The 17,320-nt window shown below is 35.7% G+C and overlaps 1 protein-coding gene across 1 annotated transcript in view; it reads left to right on the top strand.

Moving 5' to 3' along the window:
- The window catches only part of LOC123669689, a 35,589-nt gene that overhangs the window by 1,337 nt on the left and 16,932 nt on the right, over positions 1–17,320 (top strand). Inside the window, 19 exon segments of the mRNA XM_045603279.1 lie at positions 656–774; positions 1,210–1,352; positions 2,073–2,247; positions 3,056–3,220; positions 3,586–3,732; positions 4,032–4,259; positions 4,480–4,535; positions 4,745–4,877; positions 6,393–6,530; positions 6,997–7,126; positions 7,764–7,909; positions 9,565–9,701; positions 10,785–10,915; positions 11,722–11,869; positions 13,066–13,183; positions 14,679–14,795; positions 14,888–15,019; positions 15,369–15,447; positions 16,509–16,639. Of these exon segments, the coding sequence (XP_045459235.1) occupies positions 656–774; positions 1,210–1,352; positions 2,073–2,247; positions 3,056–3,220; positions 3,586–3,732; positions 4,032–4,259; positions 4,480–4,535; positions 4,745–4,877; positions 6,393–6,530; positions 6,997–7,126; positions 7,764–7,909; positions 9,565–9,701; positions 10,785–10,915; positions 11,722–11,869; positions 13,066–13,183; positions 14,679–14,795; positions 14,888–15,019; positions 15,369–15,447; positions 16,509–16,639 (2,573 nt within the window).

Here is a 17,320-nt window from a genome sequence, read left to right as displayed (position 1 = left end):
TGCTATCGTTTAAAAAAATCTATTGAAACTTATGCTATTGATGCCTTTTTTCAAAAGTTACGCCGCTGTGTTTTACGTTTCAAATGCTTTTCTAGGAGTACTGCAACAGTCTGTAAATCCTCTACTGCCTAAGCAAAACTTTTTCTATTATTTACAAGGTCGAGTTTAATCAGCTATGTTTGACATTGTCAACGTGTGGTTTTGATTTTTTTATATGACGGGCAGACGTATGTTTCACCTGATGGCAAGTAGATACCGTAGCTTATGGAAGCCTTAACACCATACTACTATTCCAAGCGCGTTGCCGACCCTACCCTACCCTGCCCTATCCCAGAAACTCTGGCTACCTTATGCGCTACAGGGACATAGTAGTCCTTGAAAGCATTGTTGTTGGTATCTTCCGTAAGTTAGAGGTACTGCCCCACTCGGGCTGCCCCAGATTTTGATTAGGTTTCTCAAATATATGTCATATTTGATAACAATAATGTTTTTCTTCATGATGCAACAGTAGTGTACATATTTGGAAACCTGCCTTCAGTTGAAATTCAGGGAAATCATCGACCAAATAAGTTTAGTCATATAACATTACAATTATCATATTACTTAGAACATTTGATGTGTTAAGGATATAATTTATAAGTATTTCACAACTCAGGGTCACTGAACGATAACAACCTCCATGGCAGCGTGCTCAGCACCACACTGAAATACTACTATATTGTCTTTGTTTGCCGTCTCACTTGGGCACTGATAATAAGTATGATAATGACTTACGTAAGTACATATTTCATCTTGTATCGTGAGCTCATCTTGATCAGAATATCTATGCTGATTCCCAAAAGGCCATGGTACCCATGGTAAACTTAAACGCAGATAGACGAGCTACGTCCAAGCTTTGACTATCACGAGTAAATTAAGAACGTATGTATTACAGTTAAACTTTAATTTACCTGAGGAGCCAGATGTTACAAGGTAACAAGTAATGTTAATGAACCGACTTCTTATGTGTTAAATCTATAGCCCAAACTTTGAAGTAAGGTAAAAAAAGTATGGAGTATCGATAAAATGAATTTACGTATTTTTGACAATTGATATTTTAAATTATATATGTTTTTGGTACCAACTAAATATGATCGATGTATTATAAAGAATACAAGCGATTCTTCCGATTTAATCTTTTTAGCTGTTTTATGTTTCGATACTTTGCAGAAGGACGATGATAATATGAAGGCATTGCAACAAGCAATATCTGAAATGCAACAAAACTTTCGAGGGCAGAAAGATTCTCAAAACAATTTGAGCAAGTGGCTTTTTATCGTATATGTGGTCAATAAAATGTTTATACCGATTGGGTAACCTATATTTTAAGCCATTAGTTGTTATTTTTATTGCTAAAATTATTCAAAAACGGGATATTTACGATGTTTGATATTTTTATTTTGCGTAGCTCGATATTTCGACATTAGCTACGAATGTCTCGTTCACAAGACCCATAAAAAGAGGAATATCCCGTTTTTGAATAATTTTATTTTTAACATTAAATTGAGATTTTGTTTCTCTTTACAAACTGATTGTTTTTCAAGAGCTACGAGTTCAAATTATTGTGTGTTTTAGAAAGCGTGTAACTACATAGAGGAATCTAGGAATTGTAAATATTGCTACTACACTTTATTTATTATGGTTGGAACAATAAACAAAAGACGCATGAAATATTTTACAATCTTAAAAATTGTTTTAAAAGTGATCGAAATCAGTTTTAAAATTTGACGTTTTTTTATAAAATTAGATCGGCAAACAAGCGTACTACTCATAACGGTAAGCGATTACCGCAGCTTATTATAGACGTCTGCAACACCAGAAGCATCGTAAATGTGTTGCCGACCTTACACCCAATTTCCCCCAGTAGCTCTGATCACCTTACTCACCACAGGAACACAGCACTGCTTGAAAGCAGCATTATTTAGCTGTGATCTTCTGTGAGGTCGAGGTACTTCCACAGCTGGGCAGGACCAGATTTCGAGCAGGATATTTTATTAATATTATACAATTCTGATATATCAATTATAATTTAGGCCGTCAGTGAATCCGAATGATGATATATCTCGCATCATGTGTCTTACAACCATGATGACCGGCTGTCTGGTGGTGACCGGTGCGGCTGTAGCCTCCCTGTCTCTCGTCATCAGCATATACATGAGACCAGAGGAGACTTTTCGGACTAGATATCGTTTGATTATGAAAGATATGGTATATATCATTAGATTTTTTTAATGAATTCATAATGTTATTGTTTTTGTTTACTATCTATTTCTGTTGATTCTGTTCACTTCTAAAAAGAAGGAGATTCTGAATTCGACTTTTTTTTTCTTTGGGTTTCCTCATAACTTTTTACTGCGTGTACATAGTTTTTTTATGATTTTTTTCAATCGAAATTTAGTGCTTGTCATGTGGTCTTTTTAAATTTGTCTGTGATCTGACGAGTACTTTTTGATTTATCATGTTCCAGCCGTCCCCTACTCCAATACAAAATCTGTTATCACGAAACGCTAATCAGTCTGTTATACGAATATCATACGTGGCATTAGAGCGTGTTTCTGCTTAATTTTATACATTACGTCTTTGTATATATGTGATAATGTTTAAACTTCCCCCTGAGTTTAAATCAAGCTCAAGTTTTTCCAAAAACGTCGTTCGTATGCCACTTCTCATTAAAACTATCGCTTTATTAGTTTTATCGTTTTTAATTTGTACGATTTTATTTTTGTGTTACATAAGGAAATTCTAAACATTTTTTAATATCATATCAAAAATCGACCGTTTCGGCGGGGATTGAACCTGCACTGCGTCTGACCGTGTCGGTGCTCTAGTGAATTTTTATTAGCCATATTATTAACCAATTAATTTATCGTTTTCGCTAAAAAGAAACGATATTGCACGGTTCTTATAATCGTACTAAGTCATTTATTTATAAATTAACATATATTTACATAGATATAACATTGGTAGTCCGTTGAAATTCGAGATAAGTTGGAGTATCATTGACAAAATTCCGCAGCAAGTATCGAATATACCTGCAAACCTGCGTGACAAAGTGGAGAAGTTCTACAAGATGTACTGGCACAAGCAGCGGGCGGTGTCCGTTACTAAACTTTTACCAATGTTTCCGCCTTCCTTTGCCGCTACCATCTATGCTGATATATACTTTAAAGCTACCCAGAAAGTAGGTATTATTATAACACACACCACTTATTTTAATTCTAGTGCTAACAGCTATTTAGTTACTTCATAACTTACAATATAGTGTTTATTTCGTCGAAAGGTCTTGTTACGTGGTCCCCCATTTAAATTAATTTGAGAATTGACAAGTATTTTTGAGTTATCTCTCTACGTACTGACTTGACTAATTTTTCGTCAATTTACGTTGTATTACTTGTCGACGTAATTGAAGTCAGTTTTTTTCATTTGCAAGCAATCAATAATAAGCGAAAGCCACCAATATTAAGTCAAATACAATTTGAAGCAAATAATAATGGAAATGTTATTTCAAAAGTTTATCACTAACAATTTATACTGTTTATTGATTAGTCTCGAGTTCTACGGGACCTGTCCTATCAGTTTCTATCGGAACTGTCTAAAAAGATGAAAACGATACATTACATACCGGGGGACGCGATTATCAAGAGGAATATTAAAAAATCCGCAACTATTTACATCACCTATGGAGACGTGGAGGTTATTTTATTATTTTTTATTTAAATTCTTTATTGTACAACAAATTACACTAATACAAGTGTGTACATTTTTTTTTAATTGTATAATATTTGTAAGTGTACACATGATTTCTTAGTTGGAAAACTTTAAAAGCATTCCATAACTACATTAAGCTAGTTTTGGCATTTTGCTAGCCCTAATAATCTTGATGCCATAACATACATCAAACATTATTCTTAGAAATTGGTTAGGCTGGTGGAAATTGTTTCTATTTTTGATTGTTGCTTCAAATTCATGTTTTAACAAATATTGCATTTTAGATGCTAACAGCCGAAGACGACAGTACGGCTATATTACGATTTATACGAGGCACCATTCTATCTCCTTACGCGGTCAGTCCCGTAGCGGCCAGTGGACGAGCTCACGTGGAGATCAGAGCAGCTACGTTCTGTACCGCTCACGTTTTAACTACCACCGACTTCTGGAAGGTTGCTGTCAAATATGGAAAGGGAAATAGTCAGGGAGCCGTTGTTTTGAAGGCATTTAATGTAAGTTTGAATTAATTTATATTTATAAGAGTTTACTTTAGCTGGTGACTCATATTATTTATTTAAGTTTTAGAAGACATACCAAAATTTTCTAGTTTGACTTTAATAATTACGTATTATTCGCACACAAAGCCACGAAATGTAAAATGTATTTACTCATGATATCAGCTATTATGGAACATCAAATTCAAAATAATGTGGTTTTTGTTTTGTATTTCAGGCGCATCTCGAAAAAGTCAAGAGACATTACTATTCTAGACCGTCTGATGATGCCAAGTATGTTTTTAATCCAAAAAATAAATTTGTCGTATCTTTTCCTTCTCCTTTTATAGAATAAATCACACTACACACACATTACACTTCAGCCTATCGCAGTCCATTGCTTGACATAGGCCTCCCCAAGTTCGCGCCAAAAATCCCGGTTTCCACAATCCTTCGCTGGATGAGGATTGCGGAAAGAATTAATCATTAACCTTAAATTATAGATATAAAAGCAGTATTCTACAATTCAAGCACAATTTGATGCACCTCAAAGATTCTAAAGATGCTTCTGGAAATCGTCAGCTGTCCAAAACTGATTTCATGATTGATATTGCTGGATGTTATATCATGCGAAACGTTAGTACTACATTTTTTATTAAATTCTTCGTAAGGTTTTGAAGAAGGATTCATTTCTTGATCATACACACATGATATTCATCTACTAAAACAAATAACTTGTCAGTTTAGTAATCAGCAATTAAAAGTAATATTTTAATACTAATATTATTACGTCCACATTCCTAACATTTATAACGTCCGTATTACAATGTTATGATTTACAATGTTAATGATTAAGCGACGATTTTAACTATTTTCTGCTATATTATGTTGATCATTACATAATATACTACAATTACAGTGTTTAATTGCTATTTAACTTCCTGCAATTTTGATAGGGGTTACATATTCACGCTTCAAAACATTAACAATTAGTACTGAATGTAATATTAATAATTGTGTTTGCTCGCAAATGAAAAAAAAACCGACTTCAATTACATCGACGAGTAATACAACGTAGATCGACGAACAAATAGTCAAGTAACAACGCATTATCAAAGATTACTCAAAAAGTAGTTATCAGATCTCGATGAAATTTAAATGTGACCACATGATAATCATCGGCTTTTGATTAAATTAAAAATCATTAAAATCGGTACACCTAATAAAAAGTTATTGCGGATTTTCAAGAGTTTCCCTCTATTTATCTGGGATCCCATCTTTAGATCCTGGTTTCCTTAACATGGTACTAAACTTGGGATATCTCTTTTCCAACAAAAAAAGAATTATCAAAATCGGTACATCCAGTAGAAAGTTATGCGGTATAATACAACGTAGGTCGACGAAAAAAGCGTCAAGGAAAAACGCATTATTAGATATAAGCTCGAAAAGTAGTTGTTAGATCTCAAATAAATTGAAATGGGACCAATTGGCACACACCACCTTTCGATTAAAAGAAAATTTGTCGAAATTGCTCCACCCAGTCAAAAGTTCTGATGTGACATACATAAAAAAAAAATACAGTCGAATTGAGAACCTCCTCCTTTTTTGGAAGTCGGTTAAAAACGAGTGTGCTTTAGACCACACGACTGAAGGAAAACTTCTTTAGCTCCATCTAACGTATACCTCCCTGTCAACTTACGTTCGGCTCGCCTGATCACACTTTTCGTAACGCTCTCATCACACATTCCACAACTTACTTTCCAAGTCAAGCGTGCGTAAAGAAGTTTTACTTAAATAATAGAAATAATTGGATTTATATATTTTTTTATATCACTAGTTTGGCAAACAAGCGTACGGCTCACCTGATGGTAAGCGATTTCCGTAGCTTATAGACGCCTGCAACATTAGAAGCATCGCAAGCGCGTTGCCGACCCAATCCCCAATCCCCCCAGGAGCTCTGGTCACCTTACTCACCAACAGGAACACAATACTGCTTGAAAGTATTATTATTTAGCTGTGATCTTCTGTAAGGTCGAGGTAGTACCCCAGTCGGGCTGCTCCTTTTGAGCAAGAAATTCCTGCTATGCCCTACCTCAGTTAAAATTGTGTGTGTGTTCCATATCTAATGTTGCTTTAAAATTGATATTAAAGCGAGCGGATTCTACTCTGACTGATGAATCAGACGCGATTTGTCTCCGCCCAACATTTCCTTGTATTTTGCAACCGAAGTCATCTCTACAGAACATCTGGAACGCGTTCATCACCTGCCTCATCATTGCTGTGTGTATTGTTAGTAGCTATGTGTTTATTTATATTATTTATATCCTTTTAATTTTAATAACTGTTAATTAATGGTAACAATGATTACGGTCTTAAATTGTATGATATATTTTAATGTAATAATGTGTTTATAGCCTAATTATCTAGTTGTTAAAAATCCCAATTTTGACAAAAACGTTAGTCTAATCTTCGCATTGTCGAGTTTAAGAGAGCCAAATTCGTTTAAAATTTTACCATACGAGCTCTACGAAGGAGCAATCCTTCCTTTTCGGAGGTTAGGAAGCCCCATTCACAACCATGAAGAGAAAAAATTAATAAGGAGACCAAAAAGGCCGAATAAGTGAGATAAAAACAACACAAGAATAAATATTTGAACAAATAAAATTATCCACTCTTCTTTTCATTACTTTCGTCACCATTGTCCAAAAGCTGTGGCTATAGACAGTATGTTTATTATATTACGAGTATCTTTCAGACTCACCCATATTACTTGGTGTACAAGAAACGCGTACCGCTGGAGTTTAGATTTTTTGACTATACAGTTACCGTTATATATATTTTGGATCTGATAGTACATCTATCTACAGGAGCTAATGTGGAAGACGGTAATTGTACTTTACTTTTATTCTGGTTTAATCCATTTAAACATTTATAGCTACAGTTCAGTTCGTTAATATGAGCCATGGCGTGTATTTTTAGCCTATATTACTTTGGATTACTGTAGATTTCTTATGACTAAAGATTTCTTAAAAGTAACTTGTAGTTTTGTAGGTTGTTTATAGCAAATTAATTAAATTTTTCCAAATTTTACATACGGGTTTATATCGATTCATTTATATATTTTTTTTGTCATCAAAAGTAGAATCGAATTCATCATCATCATCATTACAGCCTATACAGTCCACTGCTGGACATAGGCCTCCACAAGTTTACGCCAAAAATAACGTGAACTCATGTGTTTTGCCCATAGTCACCACGCTGGGCAGGCGGGTTGGTGACCGCAGGGCTGGCTTTGTCGCACCGAAGACGCTGCTGCCCGTCTTCGGCCTGTGTATTTCAAAGCCAGCAGTCGGATGGTTATCCCGCCACCGGTCGGCTTTTTAAGTTCCAAGGTGGTAGCGGAACTGTGTTATCCCTTAGTCGCCTCTTACGAAACGCACGGGCAGAGAGGGGCTGGCTATATTCTTTAGTACCGTAGCCATACAGAATCGAATTGAAATACAATAACTCGAGAATTTCCAGGGGTCCCCATAACTCTCTCCCAGACATCATCCCAACAATCACGCAGCAAGTGGTTCGTGCTGGACGTCATCGGAACTCTGCCTATCTTCGAGTTCATTCACGACGGCCATTTTGCCGGACTCAATAAACTGCTGCGGTTTCCAAAGGTTATTATTATACGAAAAATATCTTGTGTAATATTTTGAATATAATTTTTTTAACTTTTTCTTATTTAACATTTTTTGTACCCTAGATGCTTGTTCGTTTTTTTTTTGGTAAATCGTGTTTTTAGGAAATTTTATTTAATACAAATTCGTATACATACTGATGAAATATGAATAGTATTTTGCGATCTTACCAACAATAATAAACATATTAAATGGTTAGTTAAATAAAAAATAACGAGTGCAATTAGAAAAAAACCGGCCACGTGCGAGTCAGACTCACGCACCGAGGGTTCCGTACAAAAATCATTAAAAATATTTTTATTATATGATGTATCTAAAAATTTATGCTTTTCCGCAATCTTTCGTTTATCTTTGCTATAAGACGTTGCTTTGTACCAAATTTCAAGATTCTGAGTTCACGGGAAACATTCTATAGGTTTTGATTCCCTTACGAGTGTCGAAAATTTGCAGCATAAACGACTGTATCTTTTGATTGCGTTGGCTTAGAAGTTTAATTTTTTCACAGCTCCAAAGAACAGTAAACTTGAGTATTTGATAGAAATTTCAGTTTGATATCTTCACGTGCTCCTGAGAAAAGGGGTCTTGACAGACAGACGGACAACAGTTATCCTATAAGGGTTCCGTTTTTTCCTTTTGAGTTACGGAACCCTAAAAAGGGGGAAAAATAATACATCTAGAGACCTGTGGATTTAAACTGGGGTCTTCTCGTTTCGGAAAAGCCCGACTATTGTAACTTAATAGATAGTGGCGAAATTTACATTCATATTCTAATGATATTAAAGCAGTTTTTTTATTGCCTAAAAACCACGGATAAAATGACATTTTATAAAAATGAATTCTAGCTAGATCGATTTTTACCCCTAAACCCCCTTCGTACTAAATTTCACGAAAATCGTTGGAGCCGTTTCCTAGATGCATTCTATATATATGCAAGAATTGCTCGTTTAAAGGTATTAGATTTAAATGAGACTCACCGCAATTGAGATTATTTATTTTAAGATTCTTGGTATTTCAACTTTAATTTAGTGTCCAAATGTCAAAAAAGTCATCAAAATGGGAATGGACGAGTTGGGAATCTCAAAATAATAATCGAGGTGAAATACCTGTTTGGAATAATCTCGAAAGAAATATAGTACCCCAATGGTACAGAGGGCCATGGTGAGACGTTTCCATCCGCTAAGCCCTCCAACTAAGCCCGGCCGCTCGCAGCTTGGCGTCGATAGTCCGCTGCCACGTGTGCGCCGCCCGGCCCCGCCTCCTACTCCCGCGCGGCCTCCACGTGAACGCGACCCTGGCAGCGCTGTCCTCTGGTCTTCGGAGGGTGTGCCACTATCCAGTTTTTCTTCCGCTGAGCAATTTCTTGCTTGGTCGGGATTTGGTGGCATCGATTCCATAGATCCTCGTTGCTGATAGTGTTCGGCCAAAATCGGCGCAGGATGAATCTTAGGCATTTGTTGACGAACATTTGTAGCTTACAAGCTTTTAGGCCTTTTGTCTTTTTCCATGACTCGCAGCCGAAGCCTTTAAACCAAATAAATAAAAGAACGACGACGAAAGAAATTGACGTTAAACTAACATTTTAATTTATGAACCAATTAAATAACAAAAGGTTGTAATTAAATTAAAATGATCAGGTGTTTCGAGTGCTTAAGTCGTTAGAAGAAGACTGCGTGTACCACAGCAACATTCTGAGATTCATCTCGTGTTCTCTGCTAATTCTTCTTGCCTGTTACCTTTTGGCTGCACTGCAACAAGGAATTATGTGCTTTGAGTAAGTGTAACAATTTCAATTAGATTAAATTAAAGCCTTTTCAGCGTCCCGGGCAAGTAAGGTTTGACACCGCCGAATTTTCGGGCCGAACTTTTTTTAGGCCGCCCATTCCGTAAATTTATAATTTTTTACACCCTTAATATTTCTGCTCGGCTTACACCACCCCTCGTACTCGGCTTGTGCTGCCAGAGACACAGAATGCTGCCCTGGGGCTATGACTTGACCTTGGACCTAATACGCCCACGCTTCTTGTCGTCTGTTCCCAAGGTGGTACTTATCACTTGTATTTTTCTTATAGGTAACTGAACTGAAACTGATTGATATTTTAACACTTCTACATACTATTATATGACGCCGCGTTGGCGCAGCGGTCACAGCTATGGATTGTGTCGGTTGCGCTGGCGGTTGCGGGTTCGATCCCCGCACATGACATACATTTGTATTGGCCATACAGATGTTTGCCATGGTCTGGGTGTTTCTGAAGTCCTTGTGGGTCTCCCCACCGTGCCTCGGAGAGCACGTTAAGCCGTCGGTCCCGGTTGTTATCATGTACACCTGATAGCGATCGTTACTCATAGTAGGGAATATATCCGCCAACCCGCATTGGAGCAGCGTGGTGGATTAAGCTCTGATCCTTCTCCTACATGGGGAAAGAGGCCTATGCCCAACAGTGGGATAATACAGGCTGAAGCGTAACATACTATTATATTTTAAATATTATATCTAGAGACATAAATCAAACCCACAACTCCTAGACATGAAAGCAGGCTGACCGAACCTGTGCGATATTGCTAGATTTCACACATAGATTCCGAACAAATTTTTTGTATCTGCCACTTAAATTCGTGACTTGTACTCAAAGAGGGTCTGTCTACTCACTGACAATGTAATCTGACGTATAACGTTATCAAACAGATATAAGTTTATTGTATACTTTTCCTTTTTCCTTTCCTCTCCAAAGATGTATTTTTTAGTAAAGTCCAAGGACCTCCTGCTGATAAAGGTTATCAGTAACTTATGTACGAGATAATCTTTATCAGTGAATGGTGAAACAGAACCTAAGATGTTGACATGATTTTGTAGTTTTGGGTTTTGTTTGGTGACAAATTTCACACATGCACCGTACTGGGATAAGAAACCACTTGACGAGGAAACCATTGAAGACAGAATTACCTTCGGACTGTACTGGGCGATATCGATAATCACCTTTACGTGTAAGTATCTCATTTTTAACCGACTTCCAAAAAAGGAGGAGGTTCTCAATTCGACTGTATTTTTTTTTTTGTATGTTACATCAGAACTTTTGACCCGGTGGACCGATTTCGACAATTTTTTTTTATCGAAAGGTGGTGTGTGTCAATTGGTCCCATTTAAATTTATTTGAGATCTAACAACTACCGTTTTTACTTGACGCTTTTTTCGTCGACCTACGTTGTATATACCGCATAACTTTCTACTGGATGTACCGATTTTTTGTTGGAAAGGGGATATCCCTAGTTTGGTACCATGATAAAGAAACCAGAATCTGATGATGGAATCCCAGAGAATCAAGGGAAACTCGAAAATCCGCAATAACTTTTTACTGGGTGTACCGATTTTGATAATTATTAATTAAATCGAAAGCTGATGTTTATCATGTGCTCACATATAAATTTTATCGAGATCTGATAACTACTTTTTGAGTAATCTTTGATAACGCGTAGTTACTTGACTATTTTTTCGTCGATCTACGTTGTATTACTCGTCGATATAATTGAAGTCGGTTTTTTTTTCGTTTGCGAGCAAACACAATTATTTTAAATATTTTTGATAATAAAAATATTTTTTTTTTTATATGTAACGCATCCCCATAGCACTATCTGGCGCCTTAAAGCAAGCGATCGCGGATTTGATATACTTCCAGAACCGATAATAGTACAAATATTAAGTTTTGGTCTAGATGCATGATTCCGTTTGCTATCGTAAACACCTGATAGTGATGAATTAATACTATATAATATATATGTATGTATATTTTCAGCTCACATGGAAACTTGGCTGAGAGATGTTTGGAGCAAGTCGTTCAAAATTTTTATTTACATCATGTTCATCCTGGAAATTTGTCTCCTCTTGTACATTTTCATCGAAGCTGTTTATTCTGCAACCATTATGGTCACGACAGCACTGAGGTACACGTCCGATTTTGGGAGTTAGAGAAAATTCAAAAATGTTATTATTATTATTATTTTATACTTTATTGTACACCACAAATAAAAATAACAAACAAAGGTAGTTACAGACAGTGAAGTCCAATGGGTGGACTTATGGCTAATTAGCCATTTCTTCCAGACAACCCATGTTTTTGTTTAAGGAGGCTTAAATCGTATTTATTATTAAAATATTAAATATATTAAAATTAAATATTATAAACTAATTATTATATCTTATATAAATCTTCATTTTACAATATATAAGGGATCGTCCTTCGCTGTCGGCAAAACATCACGAAATATCACAAGGTATGAGATGGCGATGAGCGTCAGAATGAGATATCACACATAATTATTTTTCGTGTAACGCGCGATTTCTAAAACACACAAACAATCAACTAACACCTTGCCACCTTAATTTATGTGTGTGGATATTTTCATCACGATGATAAATTTTTTAAAATTTATAATGTTATACAGGTCTGTATTTAAAGTCAATATAATTAAAAATATATACACTTCACCATAAAAAACCTTATAATTTTTTTGTATGGGTGGGAAAGAGGACCCTAAACCCCAAAATATGTCACAGGTTAATTGCTAATATACGTGTTTATTGGACGACCCCTAATTATATGAGTCTTTTTTATCCTTATTAGTTATGGTTAATATGAAGCTGAAGCTTTATTGTAATGATCTGTAGCGTATTTTTTACATTTTACCTCAATCGACCCCCAAAATTACCCTCAATCCTACCCAGTAGCAGCTCTGGTCACCTCACCCACTGCAGGAACGCAACACTGCTTGAAAGCAGTACTACTTAATTTTTTTTTTAAATATAACTAGATCAGCAAACAAGTATACGGCTCACCTGATGAGAAGTGATTACCGTAGCTTATAGACGTGTGCAACACCAGAAGCATTGCAAGCGCGTTGCCGGTTCACTCACCACAGGAACATAACACTGCTTGTAAGCAGTATTATTTAGCTGCGATAATCTGTAAGATCGAGGTACTACCCTAGTCGGGCTGCTCCATATTTGAGCAGAAAATGTCCTGCTGTGCTAGCAGTTAATTATTGCAACATAATAATAGTAAACTTTATCATAGCAATATGAATTAAATATAAATTTAATAATATTTAAATAAATTTTATTTTAACGTCATGCCAAACAGAGAAGATTATGACGCATTTATAGAAAACGTAACAAACTTTTTGGAGAGAAACGACATAGACGCAGTCCTTAGACAGCGGTTCATAGAGTACTTGAGGTTGCGCTGGTATACGGATAAGGTTTGCATTCGTACTGTTTGACGTAAATTGTTTTATCTAATATATTAAATTCTCGTGTTGCGGTGTTTGTAGTTAAACTCCTCCGAAACGGCTTGACCGATTCTTATTAAATTTTGTGTGCATATTGGGTAGGTCTGAAAATCGAACAACAGGGGGGGAAGGGGGCGGGGGATTAAGGGGGTTGCCGCGCTTTGAAGATTTAGAAGTTGTAGAAATAGAATAATAGACTAATTTTAAAGTTATAAAATTTTAGTAGCACGCGGTCAGAAAACGGGGTAGGTTCGGAATCAGGCGCGTTAGGCACCTGATTTTCAGCCTTTATTTCCTTAGCTGGCCCACGCCGCGACAACGTACCTTAGAAAGTAAAATGGAAGGACACTGGCCTGACTAATTCCCGGCGATGATGGTCTTCAGTTCCGTCTTCGTCCGATGACCGGCGGAGATCTCCACCGGTGTAAATGCCGGTAATCAGTCAGCCCGTTATTAATCGAGGGCAGTGACTCGATTTGTAGCAAAGTATAATTAAAGATATAAATCTAAAAATAAAATCCTGGAACGAAGAAAGTTCCGAGTCAGGAAAAGAACAATTCAGAAACCAGTGTCACAATTAGCAAAATAATAAATAATTACAATTTTCTCGTTAAGTTAAGAACACCAGCAATATGTAATTATAATAGATATCATGAGAACTTACCCCAGCGGGATTTAAGCCGAGTTAGGGTCGAGGTTAGGTCTCGAGGTTCGGCGGCAACGAAGTGCAAAGAAAAAGAAGCAAAGACACGCGAGCAAGGCGCTCCTTCCCGCGCTCGGGAATATTGACAAGCAAAAGTCTATGCGTTAAGCATAGTCTGTATTTTTATAAATTATTAAGTTTAAATTTAGATATTAAATTATTTTATAATTTAAGGAGTAGACAGGAATATTAAATTTAGAATTTCTAATTACAATTAAATTGATTTTATTAAAGAAAGATCAATAATTACCAAAAAAAATCAGCGGCATCTATCAAGTCCTTTAGAGAAAAAAACGCCGATATGAAACACAATAGTCACGAAGTGTTGAAAAATTGCCGATAGATGGCGCTACAAGTAGAAACATGATAAAAATAAAGTGAAAAAACTTAACCTTTACTACAAGATCTTATTTATTAGAGTAACGTTCCAGCACAACGTTACAGGGTTAATAACATACATGGCAAAACAACGTTTGCGGGGTCAGCTAGTAATCATATAATTATTGAAAGAATCATTTAGTTTTAGGGGCCAATAAATGTACATGTTACAAAAAATCAGAGAATAGAATAATATACCCATATATTTTCCAACCTGAAGTCGTGTATGGTAAAGAATTGTGACAAATTAAGTACGCAACTTCCCAATATAGAACAAAAGTCGTTTAGGGCAGTATGTCCTTATGATGAACATTGCCTTGAGACTAAATGGCATAGTTACCAAATCACACATATTTTCATATTTATAAAGTATTAATTTCACAGGCTTATTCGATAACGAGTGACCAAAAAACTATTTTCTACGATCTACCACCTCACGTGTATCAGGACATAGTGGCCAGACAGAGGAGCAAGTACATACTAGGAATACCATTTATGAAGGTTAATGTTCGGTCTCTGTATATTAAGACACTAGCTGAATCTGTGATTTCACAATTACACATTTTGGCTTTAATTAAAACATATTTCATTAGTATCTGAATAAGGAAGATTTGAAAAATATATCTTCGGAAGCCAAGTTTTTCTGCACATCACCCAACGAGATTCTGCTAAATACGGGCGACATGATTAACGAGATGTATGTGATTAAACGAGGTTTTTGTGAGGTTAGTAAAAGTTTTTTAGAAGAGTTGATTTGTCGACATTGTGAGTAGGTTTACTTATCCACAATGCCGATAGCCAAATGTTACGCACAATGGATTCAATTAAAATATGGACTATTAAATTATAATTTTTTAACACGTTTAGATAAATAGTAAATCAAGGCTAACATTTTAAATAACTTCTTGTAATGTGTGTGTGTTCTGCAAAGTTTTTTACGAATTTTCAGTTTTTAATCTGTATAGCTTAAAAAGAATATCGGATAACAAGAAATAAAATATTAAAGCAATGTTTTTAATTAAAGACCTAAATAATAATGCCAGAAATATGGGAATCAATAGTTTTTCATTATAGATTTTAAGTCCCGATACGAAAAGTGTTGTTGGAGAACTTGGTGTAAGAAGTCACTTTGGAGTTTTTGAATGTCTTTTTAGTGAGTAACGTACATTAATTAAAATTGTATTAAGAACGTAATCGAGGAAATTAGCATTTTAATGAAAATTAAGCCAAAGATCACTATTTAATATTCCGTTTTTCTAGTATCTATACTCGTAACAAAACTTGATTGTTTTGTGCAGTTCTCCCTTTTGACTGACTCATTCTCTGGTTAATAGAAGATTTATCGGATAACAAAATTGTTTTAGAGACGAGTCAAGTTAGGCTTAGCTGCGGAAAAATCAAATTGTGTTCGATCCATGTAATTTTAAAATTAGTCTTTGAGATTTTTTTTATATACAACTAGGTCGGCAAACAAGCGTATGGCTCACCTGATGGTAAGCGATTACCGTAGCTTATAGACGTCTGCAAAACCAGAAGCATCGCAAGCGCTTTGTCGACCTTATTTCCAGTTCCACCCCAGAACCTCTTATCACCTTACTCACCAGCAGGAACACAACACTGCTTGAAAGCAGTATTATTTAGCTGAGATCTTCTGTAAGGTACTCACACCAGTTGGACTGCTTCATACTTTGAGCAGGAAATTTCCTGCTGTGCCCTACCCCAGTTTAATTTAAAAAGTATACCAATAAAAAAGCAATAGTCTCAAACTATTGCTTTATTACCTTACTAGCGGAATCGACAGACGTTGTCCTGCCCGGAAAACAGCTACCAAATTTGATTGCTTCCATAACGATAACAGCGCCATTTACCGGGTCCAATTGAGATAAAACTATCCTATCTCCCAAGTTGGACCAAATTACAGATGCTTACCTAAATTTGATGAAAGTTAGTTCAATAGTTTCGGAGTTACATACCGATAGAGGTGTCACCTACCGGGTCCAATTGAGATAAAAACTACCCTATCTCCCAAGCTGGACCAAATTAGAGATGCTTACAAAAATTGATAAAATTGGTTTAGTAGTTTCGGAGTTTATCGCCAACATACATCGTGACACCAAATTTTGATATATATAAATATATATAGATTAGTATTGAAACATATCAAGAGGTCTTTTGTACTAGTGACTTTACTCAATCGTATATAAAATTGCACAGGATTACCCGCTTTTTATACAATACGAGCGGCGACACATGTCGAAGTATTTTCGATATCAAGGAAGCACTTACTGAATGCGATTGAAATACCACAGATAAAGGAAGCCATACGGTACACTAAGGAACAGCCTGTAAGACTTGATACGCTTATGTTATATGAAATGTAACATCTGTTATTTAAATAAGTTCGTTTTAGAATTAGATAGGTCAGCGTGATAGTACAACAGTGATGCATCAATTTCATGGCTTTGTTTGAAATTTATGACGTCTAAGTACGTTCTTGTATTTGTTTTTTCACAAAAGCGTACCTACGATCCACCTGGTGGTAAGTGAATACATGAAAATTAGTTAAAATAGTATTAAGTAGAAATAAGATCATGTAATTTGTAAAAATAACTAAGAGTTTACAACGAATGTTCATATATAGCTTTTCACGAGATAATGAATTATTTCAAGAGAAGTAACTCCGATAAAAACCGCGAAGCCTACAAATTGTAAAAAGCAAAATATAAATCAGTAAAATCTTTGTTTTCTTTACCCTGTAAAATAAAGGCATACTAAAAATAAGAAAGATAGAATAGCTTAGGAAGCAAATAGTTTGGGAACCCACCCTGAGTATGAAAGATGATGGACGCGAGAAAGAAATTAGTATGAGGAATGAAAGTACGAGAGGCATAAATGATAGAACTGGAATGAAAGAGTACAACGTAGATACAGGCTCCGACCATACATATCGGAGGTTTAGAATAAAAAAATAAAATAAAAAAAAAGTGAATACATGAGCATTCCAAGCACTTTATCAATCATAGCCC

This window comes from Melitaea cinxia, chromosome 3 (genome assembly GCF_905220565.1).
Source record: "Melitaea cinxia chromosome 3, ilMelCinx1.1, whole genome shotgun sequence".
Lineage (NCBI taxonomy): Eukaryota > Metazoa > Arthropoda > Insecta > Lepidoptera > Nymphalidae > Melitaea > Melitaea cinxia.
Note: the sequence above shows the minus strand (reverse complement) of the source record. Positions and strands in the feature narration are given on the sequence as shown.